Here is a 17,632-nt window from a genome sequence, read left to right as displayed (position 1 = left end):
TATAAAAGCTACTAATAAAAGTGCTCACTTCCAATCTGGTTTATATGGCCGCTGGTAGACACAGAACCTGGAGAGAAGCTATTCTTCTGTGTAGCTATTCTTAGCCCCATATGTTAATCTCTTAAGTTCTTTGATTCAGAAAGCACAGCCCTCCATTTATTCTAGCCTGAGTGGTTCCTACGAATCAGCCATGTGCTACATACCAGTTCTTCAGTTCGGTCATGTGAACTCCCAATGCCTTTCCAGAAGTTTGGACTCAGGTCTGCTTTGATGAGCAAGTCACGGCTCTTTCCTTACTGGGCACATGCGAGGAGCTAGGCTAGAGGTGACATACAGTCTCCAGCATTTCTCACTGGTGAAAAACTGAGAGCCAGATGTAGGAAAAGAAAAACTCTCATATTTTACAGAACCAGACATTTCTGAACACAAGAAATTCAAAATTTGAGCCAACCCTCTCAAATAATCAAATTTCTCCCTAACAGGTTTGTCAGGATTTATTCAAGCTCTATCCAAACTCCACTCCACCAGCATGGCCCACTCTACATCTGCTAGCCTGTCCAGCTTTCACACAGCTTTGAAAAAGGTATCCTGCTGCCTAAGTCAAAACCTGCACCATAATGTACATCCACCGTGTACATCTGGAGCTTTGAGAAAGATGCAGGCCTGGGCTCTGAGGAACCACTCACTCCCCCGAAGCCTGCTCCCACCTGTAACGGAGAGAGGCTGTAATGGAAATTTCATGATTCTTGTTTAAATCTTACACGTATGCACCTGCTGTTGCAAGTGTCTACTCATGCCTGCGGGGCCAGAAGAGACGGGAGTCCATGGAACTGAAGCTGCAGGTGTTCTGAGCCACCGTACATATTAGAATTGGAACTCCTGTACTCATGATTGAACAGCGAACACACTTAACCACTGAGCCACCTCTCCAGGCCTGGTAGGGATTTTGAAAGACAGGTACCATATCTGGAATATCCAGCATATTCTTCGATTAGATTTTCAAAAGTTACACATTAATATAGCTTTTAGTTCAGTTCTTAGCCTTAGTGTTATTGTTTTTATCAGTCCAGCAGCTATGGCTAGGTGTGTTCAACTTTCACTTTCTACAGCAGGCATCTTTCCTGTGTATTGTACTGTTTTGACATGAAAGCCCAATGGTGGTACATCTTAGAGATATGAAACAGATAAACATCTGAAAAGTCCACTCCCTAGACTCTTCTGCTTCCATTTCTACAGCACTTACAGCCTGTTGAAGCCAGAATAGCAGGCAAGGCTTAAAAGACCTAGGTATGCCAGTTGCTAGTGTATGTCAGTTATATAAAGGCGAGTTGTGTGAGGTCTCTACATTTTTAATGGGGTTTAAAGAATTTGATTACATTTATTTAAGTGGGTAGAGGAGCAGGAGCACACATGACATGGAACATGGAAGTCAGAATACAACTTACAGGAGTTGGTTCTCTACTCTCTTTTGGGTCCCAAAGATGGAACCCAACATTTGACTTGGTAGAAAGTGTCTTTACCCTCTGAGCCACAGCACTGGCTCAATTTCTCTAAATTTTAATTGTTTTGTTTATCAAATGAAGATAGAAGTACATGCTTTGTTTTGTTTTTGAGACAGAGTTTTTCTGTGTGTAGTTCTGGCTGTCCTGGAACTAGCTCTGTTGACCAGGCTGGCCTCGAACTCACAAAGATCTGCCTGCCTCTGCTTTCCAAACGCTGGAACTAAAAGCGTGCACCTTTGCAGCCAGGCTCTTACTTTTTTTTGGTTTGGTTTTTCGAGACAGGGTTTCTCTGTGTAGCCCTGGCTGTCCTGGAACTCACTTTGTAGACCAGGCTGGCCTCGAACTCAGAACTCCGCCTGCCTCTGCCTCCCAAGGGCTGGGATTAAAGGCGTGCGCCACCACTGCCCGGCTTCTTACTACTATTTTTTAAGTTCCCTAAGTAAGTTCCAACTATGATCAAGATTGACTGTAGATGGAGATACTACCAAATACCAACGGATTCATCTCATCAGTAACCCTTGACCTATGGCTTTGTTTAGGTTACTATTGTGATGAAACAGAGTACTAAAAGCACCTGGGGTGGAGGGGAGGGTTTATTTGGCTTATATATCCCAAGTCGCAGTCTACTGAGGGAAGTAAAGGCAGGAACTCAAATTGAGTGGGACCCTGGAAGCAGGAGCTGATGCAGAGGCCGTAGAGGGGTGCTGCTCACTGGCTTGCTCCTCATGGCTTGCTTAGCCTGTTCTCTTATAGATCCTAGGAACACCAACCCAGGGATGTCTGGCCCCTCCTTCAATCACTAACTAATAAGATGCCCTACAGGCTTGCTTACAGCCCCATCTTCTGAAGGTATTTTCTCAACTGAGGTTCCCTCCTCTCAGATGACTATACCTGTGCCAAGTTAACATAAAACTAGCCAGCACAATATATACTTGTTCCTACTTTACAAAGCACCTGAGAGCCAGACATTTGAAGCTTCTGTCATTGTTTTCAATCTTTTAATCTGCTACTGTAGCAGAATCCCTGGAGAAGCAATGTATGAGATGTTTGGTTCATGGTTCTGAGAGCTGGGAGGTCCTGGTGTCCACTGAGGATGTTCATGGCGTGTCACCTCATGACAGAGAAGGTCGGCAGGAGCCAAGGAGCCAACAACCTTTCCACCAAACTTGTTTTGTGTGTACATGTAGATGCATGTGTGTGCACGTATGTGGAGGCCAGAGATGACTTCAGGTGTCCTCAGTTGCTCTCTACCTTAACCCACATGGAGAATTACAACTTCTTGTAACTCCAGCCCCATGGGATCAGAGGGCACCAGGCATGTATGCAAGTAAAACAATCATACAATTAAATATATTTTAATTATATTTATTTATTATTGTATATGAGACTGTGTGGTTTGAATATGCCTACACATTTGCCACAGTGTGTGTAGAGATCAGAGGAAAACCTTCAGGAGTGTGCTCTCTTAATTTGAGACAGGTCTCATTTCTCCTGTGCCGTACATTGCAAGTTAGCGTGCCCTTAAATTTATGGGTGATTCTGCCTCTGCTTTCTATCTTGAAGAGGAAGGCTGGGGTTCAGATTATATGGACCACCTTATCCAGGACTGCCATCTCAAACTGAGGTGGCATGGCAGGCTCTTGGGGGCACTTTCATATACTGAGTCATCTTCATATCCTCCACCGTAGGGGTTTTTTCGTTTGACTATGTAGCCCTCACTGGCCCGGAACTCAGTATGTATACCAGGCTGTCCTTGAGTGCACAAACCCACTTGCCCTTGCCAATCAAGTGCTGGGATTAAAGGTTTACCACATCACACCCACCCACCTTGGTTCTGAGACAGAATCTTTTCATTACACCTAGATTCATCAGTTTGGCTATTTGTCAGGTGTCTGGCCAGTCAAGATCTTCCTGCTTCCTCCATCACCATCCTAGAGTTACAGACACATGAAATCAAGTCCAGCTTTTATGTGGGTGCTGGGAATTGAAACTCAGGTCCTCATGCACAGCTCTTCCTAGCCACCCCACCACCACCACCACACACACACAACCATTTGTTGGTTTTTGTTGTTGTTATTGTTTTAAGATAGGGTCTTGGTATATAGCTCTGGCTGTCCTAGAACTCACTACTCACTACGTAGACCAGGCTGGCCTTGAACTCACAGATCCACCAGCCTCTGTCTTAGCCAAGTGCTAAGATTACAGTTGTGCACCACCATGGCTGGCCCAAAAAATGTTGCTTTTGCCAAGGAACCCATTCCCATCATAATGAAATTAACCCAAGGCTCTCACAATGGTACTACCCCTTGTGAGGCCCACTTTCCAACAATGTTGCCGTACAGCTGTGGTTCTCACATATGAACCTTAGGACACACACTCAAGCCAGAATATCCACATACTTCCCCTCTAGTGGAATAGCCTGAGCCTTTAAAAACCCTTTTAGATTTGAATGAATACAGGCTTGACTATTAACTGTACAGTTTTCAAGCTGTGACATAATCCCTAAGCCCTATGCGGATGCTGGTAACATTGAATGACAAGGTAGAGTACACAGCACAAGCCTCTACCGCCCTCGCATCTCTAGCACGGTCTTGTCCCGTCTCACCTGGACCTCTCATGCGTCTCCAGTGCAGCAGAGTCCTGCCAGTCAGGACTTTCTTGGTTCTGTTGGGAACCACCTTCCCATGACACTTCTTTCTTTTCCAAAATATGGTTCTTACGCCTTTATTAAAGGCAAAGAGATTCTGAGGATAATGGCAGGCAAGATCAGCCACTTATCTCAGAATGAAATGACTTACTGCTCTGCCATTCTGTCACTTCTTGGCCCATCCATTGCCTGATTAGAAACGAGGTCTCTCAGGAGGCAACAGATGGCCAGGGTCCTGCAAAATCTTTTAGTAATAAATATGCAGCTGCTAAAATGGCTTTGGAGTTGACTCTGGTACACAAACTTGTTACTTCAAGAAACAAGACTATGGCTTGACTAAGCAGGACTTTGGAAATGCCTGGAAAATCAGACTCTATGTTTTACATCTTAGAATTGAGCATGTGTTATTACTGCTATGGGTTATTTTAAGGACCAGAAACTAGAACAGCTAGGTGTTTTCTCAACTTTATTATGGGAATGGAGGAAAGAAACCAAAAGATTTCTGGTTTTAATGCAGAAATGATTGATCCTGTGTGTGGTATGAAATGAGATTATAAGGTTTACATGTTCTTCAAGCCTATACATACACATCCAGGCTTCGGCTCGCTGGTGCCTGACAAGGGTTTCTAGGCCATGGCTGTGATGACTGCTTGTGGGTCAGCGTCTTGCAGGCTTGGGCATTATGTAGACTTTCACAGGCTTACTGAAGGGGATGGTGCCCTCGATGCTGGTTTCCACCTGTGGTGACATCTCACTACCCTCCAGCCATGGAGATTTTGGAATTCGTGCACCGGAGTTGTAGGCCAGCAATAGCCTCACTTCCACTTGGCATGGTTCTGGAGAAACAAAAACAAAAACCAAGGAATACTCCATCACTGGGTAACTTTTAGGGATTCCAATGAACCTGCAAATAAAGTACTATCAAGAATGGGCTACATAGCCAGGTGATGCTACTCACAGCTTTCATCCCAGCACTAGGGAGGCAGAGGTAGACAATCTCTTTAATTTGAGGCCAGCCTGGTCTACACAGCCAGAGCTGCATAGTGAGATGCTGCCTCAAATACAAAAGATGGACTTTTCCTATGTCTGTGTCCTCCCTTAACCCTCAAACACAAAACACTTTTCTAGCCTGAACCCTGCGAGGCTGATCCTGAGTCTGCAGATGCAATGCTTGTCTGCCACTGCCTCCTGACTGTGTGTTTCCTGCAGCTCAGAGCCACAGCTAGTGAGACCGCCTGAGAGGAACTGAGAGGCTGTACGCCTGTCTCAGTAAGACAGGGAGTTCAATGTTAAGACTCTGGGCTGTGTGCATCTTGGAACTGACTTTTTTAGTGGAGAGGAAAGGTTCACGTTAGAAAACAGTCTGGCAAAATTTTGTCACAGTGGAAAGGAACATGTTTCATGGACCTAAAATATCAAGACTGTTTTTGCTTCTTTCATTACAGTACACTGCAGATTCTGTGTGTCTGTGGCTGGCCTAGTGAGAGTAAACACTCCCCCTTATGAGTGCTTGGTGTTGCAGCTGAGTTGCAGTGGAGCATAGGACATGCTCTAATTGAGTCTGAATGTACTGAGGAAAGTGCAGAAGGGCTCTGGGATGGAATACACACTCTGTGCCAAGCACAAAGCCCTAGGAGTTCTTTTCCTGCCACACCATGAAGAAAGATTGTCACAATCTTGACAAAAGTCTAGGAGCTCAGATAGTTCTGAGTAGCTGTGCAAATCCACGCTGTAAGAAACACAGTCTTTGCTGGTGACCGTGGCGTCCACACAAAGGAGAGGAAAAGGATTTCAGAAGGACCAACAGAAGTGCACGGCGGCAGAGAACAGAACAGCCTTGGGTATGCTCCCACTTTGGTGTAAGAGTTAAAAAGAAAAGCCTCCAGCTAAAAAGTTCAAAGGACAAGAATGAGCTCGATGGCTTGAAATCAAACAGCACAAAGGCTCAGGCCTCCGAATGGCTCTCCAACTCTATTTCTGGTCTCTCAGGGTCAGAGCAAAGACTAGACTGCTATCCTCCAGGCAACTAAGGCCAGCATGAGCACCATGTGAGCCTCACATTACAGGCCATGTAGCAAACATACCCACCACTCAGGGCCTGACACAGCCATGCGTGTAGCAATGACACAAGCGCTACTCCAACACAACAGCCTCCACTCAAGGTGGAGCCAGGCGAGACCAGCATCAGCCTTCTCCTCACACTCCTAATCCACCCCAGACAGCACATCACAAGTGCCTGGGCAGTCACAGTACTTTCAAGGAGCCAAACCCTGGGCAAGTCAGAGGACGCCATATAGTACTGACCAACAGAGTCTTTCTGCCTTCCCTCACCGGTGTCTGATAACAATGGCAGTGCAAGCCAATGCCACAGGAAGATGGGAGAGGAGAGAAAGTGAAAGGCAAACACACAAATAGTGCAAGAAGAGAGACAGAGAGACAGAATAAAGAACACTCAGGGAAGCAGAGCCTGGGTACCCTGAAATGCCAGGTCCTAGATCACAGAAATACGAAGGGGCTACCCTAACTACCTCTTTATAATAACTTCATCACTATGCATCTAACAGGTCTGACAGAAGGAAACCTCTAACGGCACTAAATAGTTCGGCATGTATGCTTTGCACTGGGACATGTATATCCACAAGTGTGAGTCAGAGGCCAGAGGTTAATAGCAGTGTGTTCAACTGCTTTTTACCTTTTTGTTTTTTCAGAATTAAAATAAACAAACAAAACACTCTTAACCTGGGTGTAATGGCCCACACCTTAAATCCCACCACTCAGGAGACAGAGGCAAGCGGATCTCTGTGATTTCAAGGCCAGCATGATCTATAAAGTGATCTAGGACAGCCAGAGAAGCCTTGTTTTAAAGGAAAAAAAAAGATTAAAACATAAAATAAAATATAAAATTCTAGATGGTATTCCTCTACTAATTAAACCAAATTGGTGGCATTATTCCCTTTCCTAGTAAAAGTCATATTCCCAAGTTCTCCCCAGTGACTGAGAAACACCACCGTAACCGACTGAGGCCCATTAAGACCTGCAGATTGAAGTTCTCCAAGCAGCTTCACAGGCCTGAAATGTAAAAGTTTTACACATCTGTATTCTCCCACTGTATTCTTACAGATTATAGATTGTGTGTCTGTCTGTCTGTCTGTCTGTCTGTGCACATACAGACATTAGCTATCCAGGTTCAGTTCTAAGTCTGTAAAACTAAACACCTGTATTAGCTCCAAACAGTTCATAGGGATCAGAAGGACAGCTACTTGTTATTTGATTTGTTTCAGTGAAATAAGCTGGACTGTCCATATACAAAGAGATAATGATTTATAATGTCTGTTAAGAAACACGAAACTTTAATTTCCAGAATAATCCTCAGTAATTTATGGGTTGAGAATTATTATCTTCATTTTGGAAGTGAAGAGGAAGACTCGAGAGAGAATGATGTATATCACAGGCCCAGTGAGCACAAGAAAGCAAGTTTCCTGGTGTGAAGTGAATGAGTCTCCCATGAGTCTCCACACTGTTAGAGTCTTCTGAGTGTCTTCCTTGTGCAAACAGCAAATTAGTCCAAATATACAGATGTTTGAGCTTCCTTACTTATGAGAGCAAGTTCACTCAGGGTATGGTGGCACATGCCTTTAATCCCAGCACTGGGGAGGCAGGTGCAGAGGCAGGCAGAATTGGAGGCCAGCCTGGTCTATATACAGAGTTCTGGGCCAGCTAAGGCTGGAATAGTGACATCTTATCGCAAACAAACAAACAAACAAGCGAATCACAATGGGAAAGATCATCGGGGACTTATTTCCTGCCTACCCAGCCCACATTCTTACCTGTCCAGGCAGTATGGGAGAGGTACACCTGAGTGAGGAGACGGTGCCGTCCTGGGCCAGGATTCCGGAAATCTGCTGGCTTGGGGTGGATCATCTGAGCCTGGCCATCTGGATATAAGACCTACAATATGACAGAAATGGGGCAACAGAAAATAGATGGGCTAAGAAAACTGATAACATCTACTGTGTCCCCAAAATCATTAGCAGGAAGATGACTGTAGCCATTATATAAAAACTGCTTCTTAAAGGAGAAACACCTTTAATCACAGCATTTGAGAGGCAGAGGCAGGCGAGCTCTGAGTTCAAGGCCAGCCTTGCTTAGAGAGAGAGGTTCAGGTCAGCCAGGGCTACACAGAAAAACCCCGTCTCAAAAAACTGAAAATAAAGGGGGGGGGGGTAGGGCCACACTAGCAGAAGCAGTGTCTAGCTACTATTTCTTAGCTCCCTGGTAAGTGAATGATAGGAATGGTGTATCTATTAACAGACAGTAGAGAATGGGGCTAACTGTGGAAAGACGTGCAAGCACCCTGCTTGCAGTCCTAGCACTTGGGATGGAATTGGGAAGATTGGACGTTCAAATAGCAAGGTGGAGGCCAGCTTGGTCTGTGAGATCCTGTATTAAGAGGTGAGGTGAGGAGTGGAGAGGAGGAGAGGGACAAAGCCCCAGAGCCCCGAAGCTTTCTCAGTGAAGCTGCATTAAAAATAGACAACCCGGTTGGGCCTGGTGGCAAATGTCTTTAATCCCTCCACCTGGGAGGCAGAAGCAGGCAGATTTCTGTGAGTTTGAGGCCAGGCCAGGTCAGGCCAAGCCAGGCTGAGCTACATAGAAAGTTCCAGGGAAGTCAGGGCAATAGAGAAAGCCTCTGTCTGAACCCATTAAAAGCTAAAACAAACTTTAAAAAAATGCAAAAACACACACACACAAAAAAAAAAACCAAAGAAAATCCATAATTTTAAGGGAGAATAAAGCCTCCATGAAGTCTCTAAGGCACGCTGACAGTTGCAGGTTTTCACCTCTGTCTGATGTTCCGAGTAAGGAAGCTGGACTTTGAAAGTGCTACAGATGTCTCATGACAGGGCAGAAAGCATCCCCATTACACCCCATGCAGGCAAGTGTTTGCCTGGAAGGCAGTAGAGATGTTTTAGAGTAAATTCTTTTCGGGATAGTTTAGCAGATGACCTGTAAATCCACCTGCGATTGTTTACACAACAAAACAAGTGTCCATCAGACTAAGACCTCTGAGCTCAGTCTCAGGATTCTGACTTAACTGGTATAGGCCGGATGAGGACTGGTCATCAGTTTCTAAGCAACTACAAGTACAGCTAGGGTGGCTAACCTTAAAACACAAAGAAGCACTGCAGTTACAGCTTTCTACTCGCTCAGAAGTTCTGTGGGTATGATCTGTGACGTACCCACACCCATTGCAGGATATTTGATCACACTGTGAACCTGAGATTGTGTTATTTACTGAAATTACTTATTTCTAATTGTGGTGTGGCTCAGTCTTAGCACACACCTTTAAGCCCTCTGGCTGGAATACAGACGTGCCCTTAGTACACACACTGAATCCCAAGAAATGAAGGTCAAGTTAGTTTGTAGAGGAAGCACCGCGTTTGAAGTGATGTCTGATTGAGAGGCAGACAAAGTGACAAATCAGAGAATGGTGTGACAGAATAGGATGTGCCCAACTCTCAGGAGAACAGAGAGAAAACAGGCAACACAGGAGCGAGCAGTGCAGAGGGAGAGCAAAGAGGCAGACTTACCAGGAGACCTTTACAGAGACAGCTGCAGAGAGAGAACAAGCTAGACACAGGGGAAGACAGACAAGCCAGAGAAAGAGGAGGAGCCAGAAGATTACAACAGACTGCTAGAGTCTGAGGCCAAGCAGAGCAGTTCAGTCAGAGGCCAAGAGAGAAATGAGTCAGTTAGTGTGGAGAGTTTTGAGCCATTACAGCTGAGCTGAACTAGCCAGCCAGAGTTCAGAAAGAACAAGGAAAGGTGAGTTTATTCAGCACTAAGTCTCAGAGGGTGAAAACACTCTAGGTCTAGCCGAGATTGCAGGGAGGCTAGAAGCTTCCAGGACAATGACATCTGATGAATAACTTGCTCTTACCCTCTCCTCCCGGAAGCCTGCTGGGCCTGCTGCAGGCGTCATCTCACATCTGATTACTTGTCCTGCCAGCACTCACAATCCTTTCCTCATTCCTACCTCCTCAAAGTTCTCAAAGTACCTCCTTCCGCAATTCCCTTTTGCTCTTGTACATTGTTTCAGGCTGTACCACCTGCTGGGACCTCCACAGAGCCTTCCTGTCTTTGACCTACAGTGTGCCTAACTGTGTGCTGAAGCACTGACCTTCATAGCCTCCCCACAGCTCCAGCACTTAGTGTGTACACTAAAGAAAGCACACAATGCATGAATGGATGGTAGGAAAGAGAGAGGGGTGGCTGGAATCGCAGGGCTCACTTGCAGTCTTCATCGCATCTCTCATGTGAGGATAGCTTATCATCTATCTAATCTTGGAAAAATGCATCCTAATAATCATTTCTGCCCATCTATGAATTTTGTTTGCCACCTGATTAACAAATAGAACTTGTTCATTACATTTTGATGAATTCAATTTGTGTGTGTGTAAAAAGGATTAGATCTAAAGTCTACATTATACAAACAGAGAGGGACCTGTCACTTAGTAACAATGTCAGTGTGAACACCTTACAGGAGCCCAAACCTCACACACCTGAACCTTGACAGTGTTCTGGGGGTCTTGCACATGTTCCAGGGTTGCATCCACATCCAAGGCTACCACCAACCCAGATGTAAACCGCAAAGGATTGTCTGACTCTCCTGCCGGCTCAATAATGGTGGCTGAGGCTTTGTGTATCTGAAAGCAACAAGAAAATATGCTCATTCTTAGGCTGGTGAGCGAGCTCAGCAGCAGAGGCCCCCCGCTACCCAGGCTGATAACCAGAGTTTGACCCTTAGGGGTCAGGGAGCCACGCATGTGCTGTGCCCCACCCATTAATACATGTAATTAAAAACAATCGGAGGAAGACCTAGCTCACTTGCTACCCTGATCAAAGAAGCTCACTAACGTAAATGGTTTTAAGAATCTGGATAGGGGCTGGAGAGATGGTTCAGCGGGTAAGAGTACTGACTGCTCTTCTGAAGGTTCTGAGTTCAAATCCCAGTCACCACATGGTGGCTCACAACCACCCATAATGAGATGACACCCTTTTCCGGTATGCCTGAAGATGGCTACAGTGTACTTATTTATAATAATAATCAATCTTTGGGCCGGAGTGAGCAGGTACTGATTGAGCAAGGCTGACTGGAGCGAGGCAGAGGTCCTAAATTTCAATTCCCAACAACCACATGAAGGCTCACAACCATCTGTACAGCTACAGTGTACTCACAAACATAAAATAAAGAAATCTTTTAAAAAAAAAAAAAGAATCTGGACAGATTTTGCAGAGGGGCACACGGACTCTGACCTGCTCTGGAAGCGGAAGATGTAAGAAGGTGCTCTGCCGCAGCATTGTCTGCAGAATTTTGATCACTTCAACAGGTTTAGATGCCATGAGTCGGGGCATAAGATCAAGGAGTTTGTCCACAAAGCTATCTTGAAGGTGGGGCAAATCCGCAATGAAACACCTGCATGAACACAAAGCAACTGACCGTCCACACACTCAGCACAGGCTAAGCCCATACTCTGCCAAGCCCTGAAGCAGGAAGAGTCCTGACAGGGGGAGACTTTGAAGGTCATGCCTGAAATCGACAGGGACAGGATGCCATAGCCACATGATCAGCAGGAGAACCAGACTGCTGGGTTAGACAGATAGCTTCATTAATAAGTCCCATGCCTGGAGGCATGAAGACCTGAATCCAACCCCCAGACTCTGACAAGAGCCAGGAGCAGCAGCAGGAGCCTGCATCCCAGCACTCGGGAGGCAGAGGTAAGAAGGTCTTGGGCTCACTGGCCAACTCCAGGATAGTGAGCACCTGTTTCAGTAAGTAAGGTGGAAAGATGAAAACACTACTAGATCAGCATCTGGCACACACAAACATGTGCATGCGTGCTCACGTGCACACGCATGTGTACACACATACACACACAGATACACACACACACACAGACACACACACACACACACAGACACACACACACACACACATACACACACAGAAGAAGCTAGTTTTTTTGTTTTAAGAGCCTGTTTCACTGGGTGTGGTGCCTTGTGCCTGTAATCTCAGAACTAGGAGATTCTTAGGAATAGGAGGTGAAAGTAGGAGTATTACTGTAAGTTCTAGGCCGGCCTAGAAAAAACAAACAGAAGAAAGAGACTCTTTAATGAGTGACAATGATTGTCAGGCATATGCCTGAGTGTTTCACATAGGGTGGGGGCCAAAAGAGGGCATCAAATCCCCTGGAACTAGTTCCAGGCAGCTGTGATGTGGGTGCTGGCAACCAAACCCAGGCCCTCTACAAGAGCAGTAAGTGCTCCCTAACTGCTGAGCCATCCCTCCATGCCTGACTGTCTTTGAGGTGAAAAGAGACACGGAGGGGTGAAGACTCAGGATACAATCAGTCCTAGGAACGGTAAAGAATGAGAAGCCATAAAACCCTCCGCTTTGGGGGTAGAAGAGATGGCTATGGTGGTTTGAATAGGAACATCCCTTGCAGACTCATGTGTGTGAATGCTTGGCACATAGGGAGTGTGTCACTGTGGGGTGGGCTTCAAGGTCTCCTGTGCTCAAGCTATGCCCAGTGTGGCTCACAGTCCCTTCTGCTGCCTGAGGATCAAGATGCAGAACTCTCAGCTCCTTTTCCAGCATCATGTCTGCCTGCATGCTGCCATGCTTCCTGCCATGACAATCATGGACTAAACCTCTCAAAGTGTAAGCCAGCCCCAAATTAAATATATAATAAGAGCTGCCATGGTCATAGAGTCTCTTCACAGCAATACAACCCCAACTAAGTCAATGGCTGAGTGTTTAAAGGCACCGACTGCTCTTAAAGAGGACCAAGATTGGGTTACCAGCACCATAACTGCCTGTAACTCCTGTTCTAGGGGCTCCAGCACCCTCTGCTGGCCTCCTTGGGGACCCATATGGTATACATGGTGTATATATACCCACACAGACATATAGACATAAAGTAAATAAATCTTTTAAAGTCTGGTTTGGACAACTTCGTGAAAGCCAGAGCAATGATGACCGAGATGAGCATACATGTTTAAAGCCATGTACTGCTATGGCAGTCTAAGGAGAATGGCCCTTAGGCTCCTATGTTTGAATATTAGGTCCCTAGTGGGTGAAATTGCTAGGGAAGCATTAGGTATGGCTTTGTTTGGAGGAGGTGTGACCCTGGGGCAGGGCTTTGAAGTTTAAAAAGACTCATGCCAATTTTAGGTTATCTCTCTCTCTCTGTGGTCTGTCCCAAGATGTGAGACCTCAGGTACTGCCCCAGCACCAGTGAGGCCTGCCACTATGCTCCCTGCCATGAATAAATAACTGTCAACACAAAACAAGTTTGGTGTCACTACATTAGCCCCATTACTTCCCCAACCCCTCTGCTTTTCTATTGCATCCATTTTAAACAACGTATTTCATACAATACTCTAAGGAAACTCTTTGGTGGGGTGGGGTGGGTTAAAGACATCGTTTCTCTGAATCTGTGGCTGTCCAGGTGGCCTTGAATTATGAGAGCATCTGCCTCTGCCTCCTGAATGCTGCGATTAAAGGTGTGGGCCACTACACCCAGATCTGAGGAACTATCTAGACTGTACAAGAACCTGAGTTCTATCCTCTAGAACCTAAATAAAAAAGTTAGGAGCAGCAGCTCACACCTACATGCTGGGTAGGTCAAGACAGGAGCTTACTGGCAAGCTGGCCTAGACAATCAAGGACTTCCAGGTTCAGTATGATACTGTCTCAGGAAAAAGGTGGACAGTGATTGAGGAAGTCATCTGGCATCCACCTCTGGCTTCCATACACACACACACACACACACACACACACACACACACACACATATACACACACACACACACATACACACACACACACACACACACACATATACACACACACACATACATACACACACACACACACACACATACATACACACATACACACACACACATACACACACACACACACACACATACATACACACATACACACACACACACACACACACATACATACACACATACACACACACACACACATACACACACACACACATACATACATACATACACACACACACACTGAGGAAGTCATCTGGCATCCACCTCTGGCTTCCATACACACACACACACACACACACACACATATACACACACACACATACATACACACATACACACACACACATACACACACACACACACACATATACATACATACATACACACACACACATTGAGGAAGTCATCTGGCATCCACCTCTGGCTTCCATACACACACACACACACACACACACACAGAGTTTCAATACTTTGCCCAAGCTGGTCTTAGAGGAACAGGCTCAAGTGAACCTTCTGCCTCAGCATCGGGGTTTAGCGGGGATTACAGGCATGCTCTTTGGTGCCTGGCTTGAGACATGCTCATTCTATGTGTTTATTATTATTTTAAAAGCTGTATAAGTATTCTGATTATGTGTGCACGTTTCTGTGTGTGGGTATGTGCACATTAGTGCAGGTGCTGGCAGCTTCCAGAAGAGGGCATCAAGTCCCCGGAACTGGAGTTACAGGTGACTGTGCAGTAAGTTCAAAGCTTGCCTAGACTACTTGAGATTCTGTCTCAAAAAGGCAAAGAACAAAGCCAAGTATACTTGTATACCTGTAATCCTACCATTCACAAGGCTGAGGCAGGAGGATCAATACTTCAAGGCCAGTCTGGGCAACATAGCAAGATCTTCTCTCAAGCAAAAACAGGAATATTGAGAACAATTTTTTGGTAGCTAAGTGCAGAATCCAAATGGTTCCTGATGTTTGTATTGTTTAGTTCTATGTTTGCTTTTGAAGCTCTAAATTCAGAACAGTTTATACATCCTTAAAGAAAATACCACATTAGGGCACATTGACAACAGGTGACAAATAGCTCAGCAGCCCAGGAAAGATATGTGATCTTGTTTGGTGCCAGTTATTTTCTGCATAAACAATATTTTTTAAAAAAATCATAAGAGTTACAAAATACTCACCTCTGAAAAAAATCCACTTCCTGTAAAAATTTTTCACACATTCCAAATAAGGGGTCTACTCTGTAGGAAAAAAAGCAAAGTGTAAAAAACTTGTGACTCTGAAGTAAGGAGTGAGGACAAGAAGTCCCAGAAACCTGAGCTTTGGTGAGAGGAGAGTGACTTTGTTACACTGTAAAACTGAGCTCTCAAGACAGCAGCAAGAAGCAAAGGCAGCGCTCTCTCTGCGGGACAGGGACCAGGAGCAGGATCTAATCTGACCCAAGCACGAACTTTGACCTCCCTAAGCCTTACTCGTGGTTAGTTAGCCGGAGGGAGAGCTGTGACCCCATCTGCCCGCATCCTCAGGAGAATGGCGCCCACTCGCCCAGCTCCAGGTCTCACCCTCGAGTAGTTCGTGCAGTTACTATGAGTTGCAGAGCTTTGGCCTGAAGCCTCATGTGCTGTATGATCACAACCTGCTTGTTTTCCACACCACTGTACATAAACTCCATTTTGTAGGTTTCCTCCATGATCTGTAAGGAAAAGACAATTAACAATCAGTAAGATACCCTGGAAGGAAAGGGCTTGCTGTCCTTAACCGAGGGGCTGTGGACAGCTGACGGCTTCTGAGCAGAGAGAGTCGGCTTTCTTTCCGAGTAAGGCTTCTAGTATGCTCACACACTCCAGGGGTGGACTTACACCCATGGAGGCAGCATGAACTAGGCTACAGATCATTTTAAAACACACACATATACACAAAATTGGGAGGGAGGGGTAGATTTAGAAAAGTGAATATAAAAATACACTGTATGAGCTGGCTGTGGGGGTGCATGCCTTTAATCCCCAGCACTAAGAAGGCTAAGACAGAAGGGTCTCTGTGAGTTTGAGGCCAGCCTGGTCTGCAGAGGACAACCATGCATGACTACATTGAGAAGCCCTGTCTCATAAAACAAAGCAAACAAAAAACCCCAAACAAACAAACAAACCAAAAAAACCCATTGTATGAAATTATCAAAGAATTAATAAAAATATTAACCTCAAAAATCAATTTACATGTATTTTTAGATGAAAGATTCACAACCTTATTGTGTTTTAATCTATCTGAAACAAATATTAATATAAATAGTATAATAAAAATTGTGTGTGTGTGTGTGTGTGTGTGTGTGAGATATGTGAGAGTGTAGGTACTTTATATAAATTCCAGGAACTGAATTCGGGTTATCACACAGTGTTAGGCCTACACAGTAAGCACTATGACCAGCCACCACACTGGCCCACAAACTGGAAATATATAGAACACAAAGGAATCTAGGAAATCATGCTGTTCAACTGCCACATTTTATAGAGGAGGAAACTCCAAGAGACTCAAATAGCTTGTTCAATTTATCACGTCGTCAGGTGGAGACGGCCCAAGTCCCCTGACTCCAAGGCCCGGTGCTTGCAGTCACACAGGCATAGTTCTAACTAAGAGCCTGGAATCTCAGAAGCCAGGAGACAGGCCGTAGGAAGACCTCTGATCTGTCTGAGGAGTCTCTCACCTGTTTTGCTGCTGCTGAGGCCAAATCACTCTGCTTTAGATACAAGGGGGCAGCCACATTCCACAGCTTTTCCTGCAAGGCCTACTCAGACAAATGAAAGAAGAGACAGATGCAGCCATCACAGAACTGAGAAAACCAATACAGCATTGAAATGTGTGTTTCTGCTTTGCTTTAAAAATGTACCACGCGCAGGCTTCCTCGCCATCACTCTTACTGCTTTTAGCAAGTCAAGCCTCACCTAAGGGAGACGGAGACAGGCAGCTGGCGCTCAGACAGATGACTGTCTGGAAACAGGAGTCAGCAGCAGGTCAGCCCTGGGGCCTGCTCACAGGCCACCGCACTAACCTGAGCACCCTAAGCTGTCTATTCACAGTGGAGACTCTGCACCTGTGTCCAGTGTACTGTCATGCACCCTGTCACTCACCCAACTACAAGTCAGGCAGCTCTCCCACATTCTCCTTTTTCTCAATTTCCCTACAGTCACTATCACTAACAGGCACAGATTTTACTACCGACCCCTCTGACGACTATGCATTCTTGTCTGTGACCCAGCTTCATTCACTTCTGCGTGGAACAGTGTTCTCGGGGAGCGGCTTCTTTTTCTTTTGTTTTCCTGCTCTTTTCTTCAGAAAGGGTATTCTTATGTAGTATGTAGCCCAGGCTGGCCTCAAACTTAGGATTCTCATGTCTTGCCTCTCTAGTGCCAAGATTACTTATAATCATGATCATATTCATAATCCTGCCTGATGATCGATCTATTCTATTCTACTGAATATTCTACTCTATTGAATTCAGCATATTAACAGTTTGACAAATGTGACAGGTTTTGTCTGTTTGTTTCGTTGTTTTTAGGTCTGTGGACCACACGCATGCCTGGAAGGGCAGAAGAGAGCAATTGATCTCCTGGAACTGGAGTTACAAATGGTTGTG

General features: G+C 45.4%; 1 protein-coding gene across 4 annotated transcripts in view; it reads right to left on the bottom strand.

The window, feature by feature from the left end:
• Positions 1-4,598: 4,598 nt before the first annotated feature.
• The window catches only part of Ints4 (integrator complex subunit 4), a 60,448-nt gene continuing 47,414 nt past the window's right edge, over positions 4,599-17,632 (bottom strand). For all 4 annotated transcript variants that reach the window (XM_006507179.3, XM_030241963.1, NM_027256.2 and 1 more), the window contains exons 17-23: positions 16,703-16,783; positions 15,567-15,697; positions 15,186-15,245; positions 11,467-11,626; positions 10,713-10,856; positions 7,977-8,097; positions 4,599-4,985 (exon numbers count right to left, since the gene is read on the bottom strand). In XM_006507179.3, the coding sequence (XP_006507242.1) occupies positions 4,807-4,985; positions 7,977-8,097; positions 10,713-10,856; positions 11,467-11,626; positions 15,186-15,245; positions 15,567-15,697; positions 16,703-16,783 (876 nt within the window). In that variant the 3' untranslated portion in view covers positions 4,599-4,806. The remainder of the gene's footprint in view (positions 4,986-7,976; positions 8,098-10,712; positions 10,857-11,466; positions 11,627-15,185; positions 15,246-15,566; positions 15,698-16,702; positions 16,784-17,632) is intronic.

The sequence above is a fragment of the Mus musculus genome, chromosome 7 (genome assembly GCF_000001635.26).
Source record: "Mus musculus strain C57BL/6J chromosome 7, GRCm38.p6 C57BL/6J".
Lineage (NCBI taxonomy): Eukaryota > Metazoa > Chordata > Mammalia > Rodentia > Muridae > Mus > Mus musculus.
Note: the sequence above shows the minus strand (reverse complement) of the source record. Positions and strands in the feature narration are given on the sequence as shown.